Source organism: Dermochelys coriacea, chromosome 18 (assembly GCF_009764565.3).
Source record: "Dermochelys coriacea isolate rDerCor1 chromosome 18, rDerCor1.pri.v4, whole genome shotgun sequence".
In the NCBI taxonomy this organism is placed as follows: Eukaryota; Metazoa; Chordata; order Testudines; family Dermochelyidae; genus Dermochelys; species Dermochelys coriacea.
The window spans coordinates 21,752,283-21,771,625 of NC_050085.1; the positions used below are offsets into that span (position 1 = coordinate 21,752,283).

Sequence of the window (19,343 nt, forward strand, 5' to 3'; positions counted from 1 at the left end):
AAAGATATTAAGCTCTGTTGTCCAATGTCATTCCAGCCACCAGTGAACCTTCAGCCACACTCTGCCTGAAGCTCAGCTGGAGTTCAGCTCCATTTTCCACAGGGAGGCAGACAGCCCCTTTTTTCTCTCCACTACCAAGATACCAAGATGATGGGTGCGATATAAGAACCCAGATAGAAGGCACACGTGGGTCCAAGTGGACAGGCACATTCCTTCATGCACGGCAAGCATGATGTGGAGTTTATAAGCATTTGCCTGTAATTCCAGTCACACCAGTGACTGTTTCCCCAGTTCCACCCTGCTGGCTTTCATAACTAAGGGCAGCAGGTGATTCTCCTCCATCTTGCATATGGCTGCCATAAAACATAAGGGAGATCATCTGACCAGAAACCGGCGAGTCTGTCAGGCAGTCTAGGCACTGATCTGGCATTGTTTTCCAACTTGCTCCGGGAAGCTCCTACCATTGTGAGGCTGTGTCGAGAGAGAACCCAGCCTTGAAAAAACAGAACAAATGGGGAAATCTTTGCAAGACCAGACCTACTAGTCTGCTCTCCATATAGGCATAATTGCTTAAAAACTGTAAGCGTTCAGGTGTTACTCCAAACTCAGCTGTAGTCTGTGGAGGAGGGCAGGGAGGAGGGACTAGCTGCCTGAGCCCTGGACAGGGCATACATTCTCCTCAAGGGCACTGACTCGCACCTGGTCCAGGATGAGGGAAGTCATTACCATCAGCTGGCTGTTCAGTGATTTGTATGAATGCAGTTTGGCTCACCAGTGCAGTTTTTAGTGAGCAGGCGTATCCCTCATACAAACCTCAGACATTACTGGTACTAGGGATTGTTCTTGCTGGCAATTCCTGCAGAGCAATCAACAGATAGAGAGGGTTGAGTTAAGCTCCAGCTCTGGGGCAGGTAGATGCTGCTTGCTTGGTATCTGTTCTGGGGACTTCAGGTTCTGGTTCCTTTCCCCAGCACAAAGCCTGCCTGAGGGGAGTCAAACACATTGAAGTTGGTACATCCAGCACTCAGCAATACAAGGAGCCATTCCCCACCCCCATGCACGACAGTGACATTGAGAGGGGGAACATTGCAGCCGACTGCCCAGAAATTCTTATTGATGTAAACAAAATGCAGCTGTTCTGTGGGTTTTGACATCACTCAGTTCTGTGTTGGGACAAGCATGCAAGCCCCCTGGAGCAAATGAGACCAAAAATGGGCCCAGGATAGAGTTTTTATGATTTAAGGGTGGGAGTTTCCAAAAGTGTTTTGGGAGTGCAAGTCCTAGGGAAAGTGAATGGGACTTCTGCTGTTCCTTTCCAAGTGTGGGGTTTTCAAGAGTGCTTCAGGAGCAGGAATTGCTTCCCACTGTTGCACTGGGGCAGGGTTATGAGAATGCAGGAAAACTCTGGCCTGCACCTGAAGAAATAGAAATGAAGTGAAAGGACAACTTATATACCAAGAAGCAAGGTGAATGGAGTGTAAACAATACGGAAGGAATTTTTTATTCAGTCCTTTACAAAGAGAAACCCTCAAGTTGTCAAAAAAGAGCAAACTACAAATGAATCAGAAATACTGTGAATAGAATGCTTTAAACTTTATACTTAAGACAAATCCACTTAGACCAATAGAAAGAATTGTTGCAAAGCATCAACATCACTGACAGAATGGAGATCTTACAAATGCATAGTACACACAGAACAGTTTAAAGAAGTAGTTTGAGTTCCAATAAAAGTACCTTATTGGAATTTACAAAACATCAATCATTACTGTGCAATAAAAAGACATTGTCTAGTTATCCCAAAGACCAGAGCAGCCTTTGTATTCTTTTTTTTTTCTCCAAAATTCAGTAAAAATCAGGATTGGCTCTCTGTGATACGGTGGCACAAAACACATTCTTTTCAGAATATTGCCTTTTGACACTAAAAATAGTTAAAAAGATACAGTACTACAAATTGTTAACAACTGCTTAAAGCCTCATTCTCCCCTGGTTAGAGGTGAAATACAAAGAGGTCACCAACAGAATTATTAATAAATGACCAGCATCAATATTTTTAATCCTTAAAGGCACAACATCACTTTCTGGTGGTGGAATTTTATCAATAGGAACAAAACATCCACCCAGACGTTCTGTTTAATCCTTTGTTTCTAAGTTTGTGGTTCTTTTTTTTTTATTGCAATTGAAAAATGAATTAGTTAGAATGGTTCATTTAAACATTGAGCATTCCAAATTACAAGCATGCCTCCCACCTGTCCCCTAGACACAGAGACTCTCGTCACTCACTTAACAGGAGAAATCTCATTCTCTGGGACCCTGTTGGTAAGAGCTCAAGACTGAGTATTTTTTGCTTATGACAATTAAGGATTCAAATGTGACACTGAAACCGGCTGTGTTTCTTTAATGTTTCATTCATGGCTCTGAAGTTTAAGTGAAGTAATGGCAGGGTCTGGACTGTTCTTTTACGGTCAGGGTTAGATTTGTCAAAAAGAAACATACTTCAAGGCCAACAGAATTCAACGGGTGGCTCCAATTTCAGATGAGTTGAATTTTGGTTCCAAATGCATTTTATTTTCAGCCTAGTGCAGTTGGCAGCACTTTATTAGTCTAATTTAAATCAGTCTATTTCAGTAAAATGTACTGGTTCTTTGAATTCAGTCTGCATTTGTATGCTTCAGCCCATCAGTGACACCACAGAACTGCTGCTCTGTCTGTTGACTCTTTCACTGCAAAAGGCAGCAGAGTTTTCTGGCGATCTGTTATAGACTATTTCTTGCTGCGGAGGAGGATTCTCCCACCCCTTCTTCACATTCAGGCAAAGCAGATAGTTTAGCCACATGCTTTCCCTGGAATTCCTTCCCCATCAGTGCTGATTAACAAGGTACCAGGGGCTACACAGCTGCAGTTCAGTACTCTCACCGTGCGGTGAACTGGGGAAGCTAATGGCATCCTTTAAGGAACTGGTAACAATGGTATTTTGCACTCAAGAGCACTTTTTCTTGAGGGATCACAGCCCTGTGAAAAAGGCAAATGTTACTAAACTGCCACCACATCTGAGGAAACCGAGGCACAGAGGAGTGGCTCTTGTCCAATGTCACTTGTCCAATGAGCGGCAGAGCCATGAACAGGATGGAGTCCTGCCTCGCAGCCCCTCTAGACCCAACAGGCCTCTCTGTGTGGAACAGGAAGGTCATCAGAGAGATGCTTTCTATTTACCCCCACCTCAGGGCAATCGATGCTGTTGGGAAAGGAAATGGCAGAGAACAACAGGGCAAGGCAGAGGCCCTGATCACTGTCTTGTCAACTCTGCTGAGCATGCTGCTGACACCCTTCAGTGCTCACTTGCGAGCTAGCAAAATCTCACTTACTAGAAAATAAACAGCCAGGGCACAGTGTCCCGTCAAAAGTGCTACTGGTAAATTTTCTATGGCATATGTATATTTTCTGTTCTTAGACAGCTCCCGCTAGCATCAGGGAATTTTATCTGAGAGTGTAGCTGGTCTAACGCAAAGAAATGCAAGAGTACATGAAACCAATACATGCATGTTACCATATTTTACAATATATATCAGGTTACATTCACACAAGCATAACATCACAGACCAGGGAGGGAATGTCCCTCTTTATGCAGCACATGGGGACTGCCCGTGGAATACGGCATGCAGCTTGGGGCATCCCCATTCCAGGTGGCTAAAACAAATTGGAGGGTATCAAGATAGAGGGGGCCCAGAGCATGATAGGTTCAGAGGGGCTGCTGACCTAACCAGAAACACTGTAAGAGCTAAGTATGAATAACTCAGCGAGAGACCAGTAAAAGGGGCGGCAGGGAACAGCCACAGTGTAAGTACTTGACAGGGAGCAGTACCAGTGAGTCAGGAGGAGAGCATGAGTTTATCAAAGGGAAAGTTTAGGGTAGAAGTCAGGACAACTGTCCTAATGATATTGATTGGACTCTGGAAGAGTCTCCCCAGGGAAAGAGGGTCAGCACTTCACTGGGAATGGTTCCTTGAAATGTGTGTTAAAGCTAAACAATTTGTTCCACTTTGTATTAACCTGTGACACTGGGAATATCTTTCCCAGACCTGCAGAAGAACTCTGCATGGCTTGAAAGGGTCTCTCTCACCAACAGAAGTGGGTCCAATAAAAGATATTACCTCACCAGCCTTGTCTCTCTAATATCTGGGGACCAACACAGCTACACAACACTGCAAACAGTAGGTTCTATAATCAATTGTGAACTTTTGCAACAATGATTCTCCCTCTGTTATAGGCTGCTATTAAAAAACCACAATATTCATCCCTTCCAAGCCATCTGGAAATGTCTATCCTTGGGCTCACTATCAGAAATGACGACCAGCCATAAGGCTTCTCCTCCGCAAATGCAGACCCCGGGGTAAAAATGTCCGCCTACTTCCTGATAACCCCTCTAGGAGAGAAGAGAATTATGAACATCCTGGCTGCCGAGCAGAAAGGCCACATCTCCTCTTAGCAACTCGACCAACTTGCCACTTCTGTCCCCGCCATCTGCAATGGCTGGCAGTGGGGCAGAGTGGCCTCTCCAGGCAATTCGGAAACACTGGCAGCTCCAGGGAGCGCCACATAAAAAATGGCAGGGAAATCCCGATGGCTCTTACCTCTCCCCAGCCCTCTAAAACAGCCTTTGGGGGACTGATTCCTAAAGGTGTTTAAAATACACTGCAATCCAAAACTAGGCGTTACTTGTTCACAGAACTCACCATGCTCCAGGTTTCCTACTTCCTCTAGCAAGTCAGAGGGGACTGGGAGTCAAGACTGCGGGGCTGTTGTCCTAGCCCTCCTCCCTGTGCAATTTGGGGGGCAAGATGCTTCCCATCTCTGTGCCTCAGGGCTACAGACCAGCACAAGGTTAGCTAAAGTGATGTAGTTAAACTGGTGCAAAAGGCTGTGTGTAGGTGTATTCGGTTTAAGCCAGGCTTATCTCAGTTTAGCTGAAATTGACTAGGAAGAGGGTTAAACTAAACTGGAATAAGCCACTACTTAAGAGAAATAAAAGGGTCCACACAAGCAGGTGCAGGGCAGGGGCCCAATCCTTACATCAGAACTCACCCAACCCCAGGGGAAGCCATGCTGCACCATAAGCAGTCTAGACACAGACAAGAACTCTACCTCCCCATCAGTAAAATGGCCCATTTCACGTCTGTTTGCAAAGCACTCTGGCTCCTTAGGAGCGAGTGATGTGCTAAGCACTGCCAGGGCGTGCGTGTAGCTCAAACACAGATTTCAAGAAGCCCATGCAACAGAGAAGCAGGGAAGCAACAGAGAAGAATTGAAACTCTTTGTAAGCCAGACACTGTAACTCTCAAGCCCCAGCCTACACCCAGGAGTTGAAGAAGAGAGGGGGTTACAACGAGAGAAACAGGAGTAACAGCCTGGAGGGTAGAAGTCACTTCAGTGGGTGGATTAACTGGTGAGCGGAAATATCTGTATTAGAGGTGCAAGCCAACTGGAAAAGGAAACAAGACGAGAACCCAGCAGAAAGCCAGCCTCTCCCCCCTACTCTTCCATCAGCTGATGCACATAACAGGAAAGGGTGCTACTGTAGTAGGTGCATTTTGGCTGTGATGGGAGGAGCAAACTAGACTGTTTGCATTAGCAACTCTCAGTATTTTCCAGGGTATTGGAGAGGCTTGGGGAAATAATCAATGAATATTTCCGTTTTCTCTCTGCCTGTAATAGGGGTTTTTTCCTATTAGCCTAAATTGTATCCCAGCGATGAACTGCAGTGCAGGACACTGAAGCCTTCCGCAGTTCTGAACTGGTTCAAGGAGCTAACAGCCAGCGTGGCAGTGCAGGGACATATGCATTGCTAGTGCTGGATACACAATCAGTGCAGAGTGGCCTGCCACTGTGGTACCAGTGTTCAAGTGGAAAAGTCAAAGCAGATATCCATTGTTGAGGCTTCAGTTCCCCCCATTAACAGCGTTCAGACTGTGGCTGGGAAGGGAACAGAAATGGCGATGCCAGACCCATGCTTCCGATTGCTGCAGTTGGGGAAAAAAAGGCGGTTGGGGGTGGTTACCGGTCATCACCAGCTTTGTTTTTTTTGCACTTCAAACATTGCTTGTTATAGTTTTAAGGACACAGAAATTAGCTCCACAGAGTGAACCTGCCACTTTACCTTCAGCTTGTGTCTGTATCAGCAGTGAAACCACAGGACACAAGTGAAACCACAGGACACAAGTTAGCTGGATTTCACAACATTAACCCAAAGGAGCAGGAGGTACCAATTCTCCAGTCTCATACAGTTCCAGAGCAACAAGACTGAGATCTGAATGAATGCACAAGAGCAATGGAGCCTCGTGTGAGCCTGTGCAACAAATGGATCCTCGGGCTGTGGCAGAACCCCTTGAGCAGTCTCACTCTAGGAGCTGTCTCTCCCCGTCTCGGCAGTGAGTTATGAAGATGCACTAAGTGAATCACAGATCTGTCTACGGTAACCGGCCATTACAGAATCCAGAAAACTGGGCCCAATTCACTTAACCTGTATTAAAGGTGGCCTCTGCTCTTGGTCCACTGGAGCCAGTGTCATGAGCTGAGCAGGTACCAATCTTCTCCTTCTTTTTCCCCTAGAGAAATCAGGTATAAAATTTAATTCACAGTAATTTAAAAAAAATAATAATGAGGGTTCGAGTATTACAAAATACAGAGCCCCTTTCCCCTCGCCTGGCCCTGGGTTCTCTACGCTTCACAGCTTAGTTCGATGCTCTTAGTTCGGAGGCACATGCACCCCACACAGGCTCAAAAAGCAGCACGCAGACATTCGTCAGGGTCACTACGTCTTCCCACTAGCGAGAGTCCTAGTAAAACAAAGGAGCTCACAGAAAGTCTCCTTCCCCCCCCCCCAATTCTCTTGCTAATATTTCTCCAGGCAGAACACAGTGATCCTGACTCCTCTACCCTAGCTGCATTGTAGCAGAACAGCAGGTTAACAGAGGTGCCATTGAAATGGAAATGTTGCCTCTTCCTCCCTCTTGACCCACTGCTCTGTGGCTCACAGACATTGCCAAGAAAGGGCGCAAGAGACACGCTGGTTTTGTCGGCGATTAACTCAGCCTTTCGCTGGCGACAAAAGCTTTTCAGTGCCTGCATTCTGCCAAGTGTCTCAATGTTCTCTGCTAAACACACCCCATTCTTCTGCCCTCAGAAAGGCCTTGCCCTCAAATGCGTGGGGGGGTGAGGGGGGACGAGACTGAGTTTGTTACCCCAGAGCAATCTCTGGCTGGGTCTTGTTTTTACTCACGTCAATAAGGGGAAGAAGAAAAACACCCTCATTTTTTCTAAATGTCAAAACTGAATCTGTTCGCTCTGCTCAGGAGGCAGCTGTTCCTGTCTGGAGCAGCCTGGACGCTTTGCGAGGGCCCAAACGCACGGCACGCTCCAGCAGCAGCAGCCGAGTGTTGCCGTCATGTTTTCTTACCGGCCATATGCTGAGCCCCATCTTCCATCTGACTGTTATCCACCACGCTCGGGACTACCCCAGCTCTGTACCAGCGCCCAGCCTGTTCCCAGAGCACGAACACGGGCCCGGTCGCACGGTCCAACCCCCTTTCCCCAGAGAGAGAGGGAGCAATGTCCTGGATAAGTGACACATGCACACACCAGCCCCGCACTATTAGGCACTGGAGTGTCAGGCTACCGTACCTTGGAGATAAGGCTGCTTCGCCTGGTGATCCAACCGCTCTGACTAAAATGAGAAATACTTTTATTCTTCTCTAAAGAAAACATGAGCTCAGCTTTCCACCCCAGCCTGGAGAGGAGGGTACAGCGTGTTAGCGAGAGAGAGAGAGAGAGAGAAACGCTGCGCGTGTTACAGCTACTAATAAATACCAGGAGAGACTGTGGGGCTCAGCTAAACCCCCACCAGCCTTTCACAGGCAGCTCAATCCTGTTGCCCAGAATGAAGCAGAGCATTTGCTCTGGGCTGCAGCACCTGTGCCGGTCCCCCCCATCCCGGGCACCCCTGACATCCGCACCCAGAAAGGGTTTGGAAGGACTGAGCTGTGGCTTTGTCCACCTGAGTAGGAATTTCAAACGTTTTTACACCGTCCTCAGATCAGACCTTCCTCTAGCAAGTCTCTCTGCCTCCCTTTTTTTATGCATGAGAATGACATCGGATTTCTTTGGTGCTTTGCCCAGCTCCTGTTACTAAACCAAGACCCAATCTTTGAGCGACGTAAGGAAAGCTGTAGAAAACCAGCACACACGGCAGAGATGGCGTTGGGGTCCTAGGAGGCCGAGCCGATGGAGTCAGAATGAAAGGTTATATACCCAGATGAAGCAGAAGGGGAGCTTAAAAAGCTAGTGGTGCTTCCTTTGCTCCCACCTTTCTGTAGATTCTCCTGCTCCCCCCAGGAGATGCTCAAACTCGTCCGAAATCTCCTTGACTCGGAGCAGCTGCTGCTTGTGGGGCGGCTGTCCGGCACCTGGGCCTCCCCACGTTCGAAAGGAGTTTGTCCCGTGCAGGAGTCTCTGTTTCCCTTGGGAAAGAGGCACCTGGGGTCCTCCTGGGCGCACAGCGGCCTGGGTACAGTGAGGGTGCAGCCCTTCCCCTGCGCCGAGAACCTGCGCAACGCCTGAGGCTCCCGTTCAAAGTCGGTCAGAGGGAAGTTGGAGCGCACGCTGGCCTGGGGCAGAAAAGCCTCAGGGAGGAGGGAGACGGAAGACGAGCGCATGGGGCTTTTCCTGGGGCTGGGCAGGGGGCTCTCGTCAATGAAGTTCACCACTTCCTCCTTGCTGAAGCACTTGTACAGGTCCTCGCGGGAGAGCGGCTCGAGTGAGATGACGCTCTCCGCAGACTTCTGGCGCTTGCGGTCGGGGAGCCGCTCCTCGTGGTAGGAAGTCAGGCTGCTCCTCCTCTGTGCATGCCGTGGGATGAGGAGGTGGGCCAGCCCGGCCGCGTCCTCGCCTGCCCCCCAGCGCTGGAGATAGGCTGAAATCTGGCCCGTAGTCCAAATGTCCGTTTCATCGTGAGAATAACGCCTCAGAGGCGGGACCTAGAGAAGAGGGGAGAAAGCAACACCACAGGTCAGCCTTCCCCACCTGGCCTGGGAGTTTCGCCGTCAGAGCTACGGAGTCATGTCAAACAAAACATTCATGGCACGTCAATGACTTGGTGCTGGATACAAACAGATCAGAGAAAGCCCTGACTGCCTGGTGCTCCTGCCGGAGGCCTGCGCAAGCTGGACGCAGCTGAGGGCCAAGCAGTGCTCTCAGCAAGTCTCAGTGCAGAGACGCATTGAGCATCTATGGTGCTTCCTCAAGAATTTTCCATGCGGGTGGCACAGGGAGGGTCTAGCCCTGTGGAGAGGTTCCAAAGGGTCCCCAGAGCTGCCGCCAGTGCCCTGCTGGTGCACCATGACTGAAGCTAAGGCTGAGAAGAACATCCCGTTCGAAAGCCATGTGCTTCCAGCTGACCCCTGCTGAGTCACTGTGCTATGGCGTGATCTCCCACACTGCACAGAGGCAGGATGGTGCAATGGACAGGACACTGGACAGGGACTCAAGAAACCTGGGTTCTGCTCCTGGCTCCAACACTAACTCTCTGTGTGACCTGGGGCAAATTGCTTCTCCCCTCTGGGTCTGTGTTCCCCTCCCGCCCTGGGTCTGTTGGGATGATACGTTCTTTTGGGCTGTGTTTGAACAGTGCCTGGCCCAGTGGGTACTGGTCTCAGTGGCACTACCGCAGTGCTAATGAATAACAACTGATTGCTGGGAAATAGAGAAAATGGAAATGGAACAGGCGCACACAAGAGCAATGAACCTGTCTGCCCAATTTCTTGTATTTGCAGATGCTCCAATTTTAAGTAAGCCTGTAAAGTTTTAGGACTTAACACGGGTTCGGGGTGTCGATGCTACCACAAAGCAATTCTGAGGGAACGATGCTGACATCTGTCGGTTCCACTGGGTCTCAGAAGCAGGCAGTAAAATACAGAGCAAGTCGATTACACACAGCCTTTTGTATGACCATCTCTCAAGGTGTTTTGCATGCAATAAAAGACAGTCCAGAGGTGTGTCATTTGGACAAGGCCTCATCTTGCACAATGTACTTTGCTGTTTTAAAGGCAAATCACAGCAAATCTGCTGTGGACAGATTCAGAGTGTGCTGTACCTTGGTGGTGTGAGCTCAATTTCAGAACAGTCAGGAGCATGCCACAAGGGGAGCTCCAGCCAGCTGTTCTTGGGCCAAGACCCCAAAGTGTGTGCAGCCTGATTGGTGCAAGCAACGGCCAAAAGTTAATTTGACATTTACATGGAAACTCCACATATCCTTCAAAATTGGATGAGCAGAGTGAATTGACATACTCCAGGCTGAACTCCTGGCCAATATTAAACCTTTTCTTACAAGTGATTGTGTGGAGCAGCCGGAGTGCAATGGGACAGCTGTGAAAATCGGTCACGCCCTAGCAAATCCTGACTGATTTTCCACCCATCAGAATTTGACACATTCTGATAGGTTTGTAATTAATGTTTATAAAAACTTCCAATAAATGAATTATTACTTGTCAATTGTTTAATTCCTCAGGGCTGCCCTCCTTCGGTGTGGTCAGCACTATAATCAAGTATACTAAAAAAAAAATACAAACAGAATAAAGTGGGGGAGGGGAGGTTTGCATCGTACAAGGTCACTGATCAATGCAAGAGCATACAACCGCAAAGCAGCATAAGCAAAGGTCAAGCAAGGTCTCACCGAGGGGTCAGAGAGCCAAGGGACAGTTACTTTGCCCAGGGACTTTAAACGGCGCCAGTAAAGGCCAGTCCATCTTTTATAAAGTTACTTTGCTCCCATTCACCCATCTTCTGCTCATCCTTTGCTGCGCTGCCTTCACCCACCAACTTTCCACCGAAATCCATGGACTGGTAAAACGTGCTGATCACCACAGCACCCCTGGGCTCTTCCTGGCTGTGCCTGAGCCAGTGCTCTCAGTCGGGACACTCAATAGCAGGCAAGGTACATTCCCAAACCAGACAGACGTGGACTGTCCAACAGGAGTGAGCTGAATGTGCCCGGACACACTTGCCAGCACGGCAGGCCCCCATTGCATCTAGAATGCTGAGCCACAGCCAAGCGATTCACACTTTTTTAAAATTCTTTGTAGGCACTTTCTCTTTCCAAGAGCATGTTCCAAGACTGCTCGGAGGGGAAGGCTGCTGTTCAGCCACTGCCCATCCCGGAGCCCATTACCTGCAGATACTGCATTTTGTTCTCCTGCACCGATCGCACAGGATACACCTGAGGGATTCCTCTCTCCAGGGCTGAGAAGTCGTACTTGGCAATGTGCTCCAGCGCTAAGATGTCCCCGCCGTAGTGATAGTCGTAAGGCCTCTCATACATCAGGTCAGTGTGAATTGCACCATCCAGGCTGGTCTCTGCAAGGGGTTGGTGTCAAAATTAGTTTGGAACAGAAATAAGCACATGCAATTGAGACCCAAGAGGAGACATGGTGCTCTGGTGGGCAGAGCTCTGCTAGCAGGGTCTAGGCAGGAGATTCTCCAGCGATACCCAGGGCACTACGTCATCAACTGTTCTTAGCCCGAGGAGCCAGGGTCGCTGGTTCGCTCAGGGAAAAATTAAAATGAATTTCCAGCCCAATCCCACGCGCCTCTCCTGGAGGGACAGATGAGAACACAGCATTTCCACTGCCCTCAGAGACGAGGCCGGGGGAAGGGACTCACACCCCCGGGCTGCACACGGGATGGGCTTTAGAGGGCAGCAGGACTGCACAGAGACACTCATGACTGTAGAGCCCAGAAGCTACAGCGGTGAAGGATGGGGTGGTTTCAGAACATGCATCACTAAGGAGCGCCCATTCAGGGATGGGTACAGTGCCCCACTAGAGCCACCGCTGGCATCATGGAGGGCTGCCATGCCCACCCAGGTTGCACCCCGACTTGTGCACCAACCCTACCCGTGGGAGGGTGGAAGAATGTGGCGCAATGACAATCAATGGTATGTGGGTCCCTGGTATGTGGGTCCCTGGTAACTCCAGACAGGAGACTCCTGGCAATTGACCCTCTTGCCCAGCACCGTGCTTGGAATCATCTTAGCTATGTCTGGCTTTGGCTGACTGATCACAGAAAAGCATTTGCAGCCACTTTATTGCCCATCGCTCAGCCCTCTCTACCCCCATGTTAAAACATAGAGGGTGCATTGTCACTGGCACAGCCCGCTGCTCTGCAGACACGGGACAAGCACCCAGGGGAGGGGTAGTGCTGTGGCAGACACAGGCTGGCCCAGGCAGCTACCCAGGGCATGCATCACGCGTCAGCACAGGGAGTCGCTCGCTCTCACCTTCATCTGCGTCGTCGTTGGACATGACGGCCACACACTTCTCCCAGATGGATCTTACGTCTGCTCGGTAGCGATCACAGGCCCAGAGGAAGAGGGGGAGGAGCAGGGACTGGATGACCGAGCACCAGAGAACACACAACACCATCCAGTTGTAGGACATGTCAGACTTCAGGCTGGCAAAGCTCACCACCTGGGACATCAAAACCCCAATGTGTTAGTTACTCAGAATGGCACCATCAGTGCTCAGATGCTGGGAGCACGGCCCCCAGACTGGCCTTTCCCATCGACTCAGGGCCTGTGTGGGATGCAGAGGTTAGTGCTGCGCTCTGCACAAACAGAGGCCCAGTTGGATCCGCAGGCCGGCCGGCTGGCAGAATGCTGTGGAGATCTGGCCTGGGGCTTGCCCTAGGCACTGCTTTTCAGCAGACCCAGCTCCTGGTCTCTGGGCTGGTGGATAATTGCTCTGGGCAGGCTCCAAATGGAGCCCTACACAGCCCCGCAACCCAGAAGCCTCCATGGGGGTGGGCAAGTCCTCAGCATTCAAGCCGAGCATCCCAACCCTGTCTTCCCTTCTCCAGGAAGCAGAAGGCAGGCACACCTGGGAGGCCCCAGTACCCAGCACACACAGCTGCTCTGCTGCACTGCTGGGTGTTGCATTTGGAGGGCGGTTCTTACAGCTGCCACATCAGGGCCTTGCTCAGGGAGTGAGAGCCACAGACTGCATCTGGGGGCGGGGGAAGATGACCCAGGTGTCCGATCGTACCCCCAAAGGTGGCTCCAGAGCCACAGGCTCGCCCCATACTTTGGGGCAGGGGTAGGTACCTTGCTGGCCTCACGCGTCAGCGTATCAGCGCTGGAGCATCAGGAGGAGGCAGTGATCACGGACTCCCACACACTGCGTGCGTGCAGCACCCGGCGCAAAGGGGCCCAGCCTGGCTGACAGGCAGAGCTGGCATCACGGCCTTCCATACCCCCTACGCTGTGGCCTCCCCACCCTCCCTTCCCTGCGCAGGAAGGGATACAGTCACTGCTACGCAGCTGTTATTCTTGGCGCAGTCCCTCCCTCTCCAGGAGTGAGCTGGCTCAGAGATGTACTAAGCCCAGCTCTCCAAAGTGCTGCTCCTAGTGCCGCCGGAAGCTTCACAGCTGTGGCCAACCAGCCAAGCATAACAAACACAAGTCCAAGGCAAGAGAAGCATCATGGTCCAGCCGGCATTCTCCGTCACTTTCTGCATCAGCCACTGGCTGGTGCCGGGACACTCCTGAGCTCTCAGCATCTCTGTTAACACGGAAACAGGCCTTTCTGCACCTGATCCAACTGGGTAACCACCACTTGCGGCAGGGTGAGTCTGGAAGAGGGGCCCTGCTAAGCGGCCTTCTCAGCTTTGCTCAGCAACCTGTGAAAGCCTCCAGGCACCCGGCAACCTGCTCCTCTCAAATCCATACGAGAGCCCAAAGCCCAGAGCAGCCTTGCCAAGTGGGGCACGCTCAGTTCCAAGCCTGCAGCACCCCTCAGAATACAAAGCCTCTGTCTGCAGCTGCCTCAGCTTGGGCCCAGTTTCCAGACCCCCTTGGCGCACACGTTGCTTGATGCAGGGGCACTGCCCTGATGTCACCATCCCATTTGTGACATCATTGCTAGTCTCAGGGTACGGCTTATGAGGTCGTCAAGAGGATGAAGGGAACAAGCAGCAGGGTCCAGAAAACCCAGAAGGGACAAGAACTATGAGGAACAGGGACAGTAGCAGAGGTGCCCCAGGGGAGATTCCCAGTTCCCCCGCCAGCGCAGTGGGTACCGAGATAGCGGCTTGCATGCACACAGAGCAGGAGAGTCTTTCACACCTTGCACTGGTAGCTCAGCGTCCCCAGCGTAATTCACGCAGGACAGCGAAGCAGCCCACCCCAGCTACCTCCAGCAATACCAGTCTCACCAAGAGCAGCACTGACCAGGGCTGCAGCTGGCAGAGGTTAGAGAGCAGCAATCCTGCTGCCATTAGCCGCAATGCAGGCAAACAAGCATCTGCGCTTTCTCCAACATTAGCTTCCAGGGTCTTTAAAGTTCAGTTCTGTTTGAGTCACTCATGCAGGAGTTTCCCTCTCCCTTGCTTCCCAAGCACCAGAGCTCCCTCGATCGTTCTCAAGCTCCCCACACACAAATTCACGGGCATTAGCCACTGCTCCATCCCGTCAATGTGCGATTTCAGCATCCCTGCCTGGTCAGAGGGAAGCAGTGTGTGTCCAGGTGCAAAGCCCCTGCTAAATCCTCCTTGAGTGAAGAGAGTGCGGAGAAAGGCAGCCTTCTCCTCATCCGAGAGCCTGATTTCCATGGGGGCTGAGCACATGCAGCATCGCGGAGGATCAGGCAGACAGGCGAGACCGAGGAAGCTTTGCATCGTACTAAGCTCCATGATACTCACTGGGGTGGTTTTGTGTTTACCCAAAGGAACTCCTGCACAAGCTTTGCAGCATCAGTCTGCTGGTAGCAACTTCCCTCTCCATCCCCCACACTTAGCTCCCACATTCATCAGCCAATCAAACCACTGCTGAGCAGCTGAAATGCCATGCTGGTCTCTCTGCAGCTCCTGTTATCTAACGATGATTACACAAAAGTCATACACTAGGGGCTCCACATCAGCCACACAAGTTCAAACAGCCTTTTGCAGGCACGGCACCCCCAACCACTCACCCTGCAATAGGGAGGCAACTGGCTGCAAAACCGCATCCCCTCTTAACACACCTGCCTCCTCCAGCCAGAATTAACGGCAGCCACCCCAACCTTTACGAGGGCACCACACGCCAGAAAGCAGGCAGCTCACGCAGCCACTCTGCCGGCAGCAGGGCAGGGATCTCCCTTCAGTGATTTGCAGACACAGTCAAGACCATCCTTCTGACCCAGAGCTGTGCGGACGGACTCAAGCACCACGCTCCGGGTTCACATGCAGCCATTTTTCTCAGTGTCTGAGAGCTCAGTCTGCAAAATATAAAGCTCTTGGCTGTGCTTTCCCAGACACAAGATTGACAAGAAAATGAGACGTGCCAGCTCCAGCCAGATCACCCGCCCTGACTGTGGGGCTGCGGACGACACTCTCCTCTCCTATCCCATGAGACACCCTTCCGCCTCCAGCAGAGCAAGAGCAGAACTGACAGCTCTTGCCCAGTTTCAGCCAAGCACTGCTAATCCATCTTGACACACGCGCTGGCTATTAGGCAGCTCCCTGCTCCTGCAGAATTTGGAGAGGAGACTGCAGACTCTGGAGAGAACTTCGAACATTCTGTCGGCTTCTTGGGACAATAAAAATTAGACTAAAAGAGGGAACATTGTCAGGGCCCTGGTGATCCTAAAAGATGCACATGCTGGTTCTCAGCCTGCGACCCAAGCCCTGCACAGCAAACACCCTCCTGCAGAGAATATTTTTCCTGTTTTAATGCCCAAACGTAACAATTATTCAGACTTTCCCCCTTGCTCCCAAACGCAGAGCATTTCAGTCGCTTTTAGAAGCTGAATACAAGGGTTATGTCCAGAACAAGCACACGCTAGGGATTCAATACACTGACTCTGCTAAGTGCACTTCATGCAGGTCTCATGAGACTTTGCCCCAGTGCTGCAAGTGCAGCAAAGATGCAATAACATTATTAATGCTGAAGGAGCTGCTATGTAACAATAAGGATACGGAGATGTAACAGTTTTATGAACAGTGTGTGTGACCAAGTCAGCGAGGGGAAGTTCTTCTGTACTGGATAATAAGAATTTCCTGTTTGAATGAGTTGATCTAGCTTAAGAAGAAGAACAAACAGAAATGCAAGCACAAATTCTCCCCGAATAAGCAACCTCCCACCAAGCACTGTGGGTGGCAGTTACAAGGCAATGGCCTACTTCCAGGCCGAAGGGCACAGCTGGCTTGCCAGGCTGGGAACTAGAGAGCAAAGGACAGTAAAGAGTTAAAAAGCACTTCTCCGGAGAAGATGGGTCCGTGAGTTCTAACAGGAAGACAAGCTGTCAGCCCTCCCTCGGAGATTGGCCTTTCCCGACCCAGGGAAGGGTAAGCCTCAGGGAGAGGCAGGTATGCATAGAGGTTGGTTTATTGCTTTTAAGGCCTGTTTTCTCTGACATGCTTTTGTTCTAGTAAATTATACTTTGCTTTAAGGAGGGGGTCAGTTCACTGGTTATCACTGTCGTCACCCAGGAGGGAACAGACTGCAGGATACGACCCAAGTCAGATCTGCTGAGGCAAGTGGGGCTAGTACCCAAGGGAATGCCAGGCAGGCCCCAGTCTGCGAATGGGAAAACCACGTGATTCCGCCCAAGCCAGGTGATGTCTCGAGACTAGGGGTAGGGGCACTCCACGAGCTGAGGAGGGTCAGAGGTGCTGATTGCCTGATAACAGTGCAAATCCCGCCTGCCCCCCCCATCTCTAAATCCATACAAGCAATGCAAACTGAAATGCTCTCTAGGTTTCCTACTCTGGCAAATGGCTCCGTGCTCTCCCCCCATCTACTGGAAAGGGCACGGGGCCCATGGATCATAGGCACTGGCAGTGCCCCAGCTGGTGTCACTCTCATCAACGGTCCAAAATCTTACATGGGAAATCATGATTATTCCACCAAGGTCTCTCTTCGTGGGACTGCCCCCTCCCACTCATTAGCTGCTCCAGAGCACTTTGTAGCATCTTGGAGATGGCAGCTAACACCAGCCTGCAAGTGAATGCAAACATTCGGCTGTCTCCTCTCTACGTGAACTTGCTCAGTGCACTTGGAGCCTCCTGGCTATGGGGAGAGGGGATGTTCACAGCACCCTTGCTAGGCTGGATACACAGCGATTTGGTCCAAATCCTGCAGGCTCACTGAAGTCCTCACTTGTCTATCCAGAAAAAACCCTAGGCACATGGTCAAGTTAAGCACACGCTTAAGCCCTTCCCTGAATCGGGGCATGAAAGAGCCCACTCATCTACACCCACCCTGCAAGGCTGGAATGACTTTTTGCATGTCAAAAGTGTCGCCTGCCTCCCATCCACTTCTCTGAGCTTTCCCCACGCTGGATTCCAGATGGCAGACAGCAAGTCTGTACTGCTGGGGTTAGGAGTTATTAACATGTTGCTGTTGAAACAAAAGGTTTATTAAATTAAAACAACCCCGCTGCAGCATGTAGAGGCCATTTTCCCAGTGGGCTGGTGTGTCTACTGCCAGTTCCAGAGCCAATGAGCTGCACGCAACCACGGCCAGCCAGTCCTGTAGCACAAACCACCCAATTATGAATGTTTCAGAATTTGGAAAAGAAAAATACAGCCAGAATATGCAAACTGATTCATATTATTCAAGACCAACTATAGTGCTTCCCCCTGTTAATTAATGGATCATTAGCATAATGGTGTAAGTCAAATTCAAATTAACTTAATTTGATCTTTATAAATTGCTTAACATCGCCTGGCATGGAGTATGAGCATCATCACTGTTTGTTAAATCCTGCTTCAAGTAACATCATGAATGGGCTGCAAGGCAAGAGCAAATTCATGCTGGAGGAGGGGAGACTGGCTCGCATTTGCATTTTTAACTTCTCTAACATAAAAATCAGTTTCGTGCTCGTCAGAGGTGCCCAACTGACAGTTTTGGACACTGCTGCCTATTTGTACCAGGTGTATCAATCCCCAGGATAGAAAGAACACAGGCCACAGCTGTGCAAATTCCACACTCACACCCCAACATGCCTCAGTGGGGCTAGGAGTAACATGCCATGAAGACTGGGAGTGATCTGGGGTTGGGTCTGCCACTCACCGTACGTCTGTACGGCACCCAGCACTATGGGCCCCGACCATGATCTCTAGGTATTACGTCTTCCTAGGTGGCATCTCCATTCCTGGAGATTTGCAACCATGGTAGCTCAAATCCTCTGCTAATCTCTGTGGATGAATAGTCCACCCAGGATACCACATCATCCATCCAAGATCTTCTTTTCTGCCTCCTGTTCACCATTAGCTTTCCTTTTCAGTGCCCGTAAACATGCGGTGTCCGCTGAACCTTTTGCAATGTGCCTTGCAAATCCAATCTTTTTTTCGTAAGATCGCTTACTAGCATTTGCTGAGTTCCAGTGGTGCTGACAATACCCTGCAGGATCCTGAACGAACCTTATGGAACTAAGATAAACTTTATTGAATTAAGTTAAATCTTATTGAACTAGGGTTAATATCTTTGGGTATATTGTATTAAAAATGCAGTTGTGTATGTGTTATTGTGGCATTGAATGTACCTTCTCTAGCAGGGAGGGAAATGCTAATGTACTGCCTCCATTATCAACCCCTGGAAGCCACCACTCCCAGAGAGATGTATGTACTAGTTCAAACTGTATTCTCCAGGGAAGAAAGGGTTCTTGGCTATATAGCCTGGTTTTAAACTAGCTCAGAGCCTTCTCCCTGATCCAGCCAATGGACAAGGCCCCAATCCTTAGGGTAGGGGTGGAAGGACTGGGAGCTAGTTCTGAGCTGAGGCTGTGTTGACCTTGTGGCCACAAGGAAACCCAGGGTTGGGGTGCTGACGGACAGCTCCTGCCAGAATCCAGGTTAGGGTTGGGATGAACCCTGGTAAGATTATTTGCATGTATGCAGGTTCTCTTATTGTCTTTAATATGCTTTCTCTGTAATGCTTTTTACCTTAAGAATAAAGCAGGCCTGCATGGGGAGTGCTGTGTGCTACCATATAACTGTCGCAGTTACACCTGTTAACTGTCTCAGAAGAGAAAATGAGCAGGTGTCCTTGGGCCACCTTGTCTGTGCTGAGAATTACACAGAGTAGGCAGGGAACTGTGCAGCATGGAAACACCCCAGTCAGGAGGGAGAAGGGCGTAGGTCTCTGCCCAGAAGGGCAACAGCTGGGGAGGCAGAAGTCTGAGAGTGGGTGCCCATGTCGGATTGCTAAGGGAAAATCCAGGTGCAGTTGCCCTGGATGGTGATACCCATCATCTCTAATACTTCTTCATTGATTACAGTCTAGCCAGGATATCTTCAGAATTATTCTATACCACCATAATTCA

The 19,343-nt window shown here is 50.3% G+C and overlaps 1 protein-coding gene across 4 annotated transcripts in view; it reads right to left on the reverse strand.

Annotated features, from left to right (window-relative positions):
- Nucleotides 1–1,473: 1,473 nt before the first annotated feature.
- GPR153 (G protein-coupled receptor 153) overlaps nucleotides 1,474–19,343 on the reverse strand; it is a 47,347-nt gene continuing 29,477 nt past the window's right edge. For 2 of the 4 annotated variants that reach the window (XM_043499977.1, XM_043499979.1), the window contains exons 4-6: nucleotides 12,323–12,512; nucleotides 11,216–11,400; nucleotides 1,474–9,026 (exon numbers count right to left, since the gene is read on the reverse strand). In XM_043499977.1, the coding sequence (XP_043355912.1) occupies nucleotides 8,259–9,026; nucleotides 11,216–11,400; nucleotides 12,323–12,512 (1,143 nt within the window). In that variant the 3' untranslated portion in view covers nucleotides 1,474–8,258. The remainder of the gene's footprint in view (nucleotides 9,027–11,215; nucleotides 11,401–12,322; nucleotides 12,513–19,343) is intronic. The other 2 variants (XR_006276346.1, XR_006276347.1) reach the window with 2 other exon arrangements.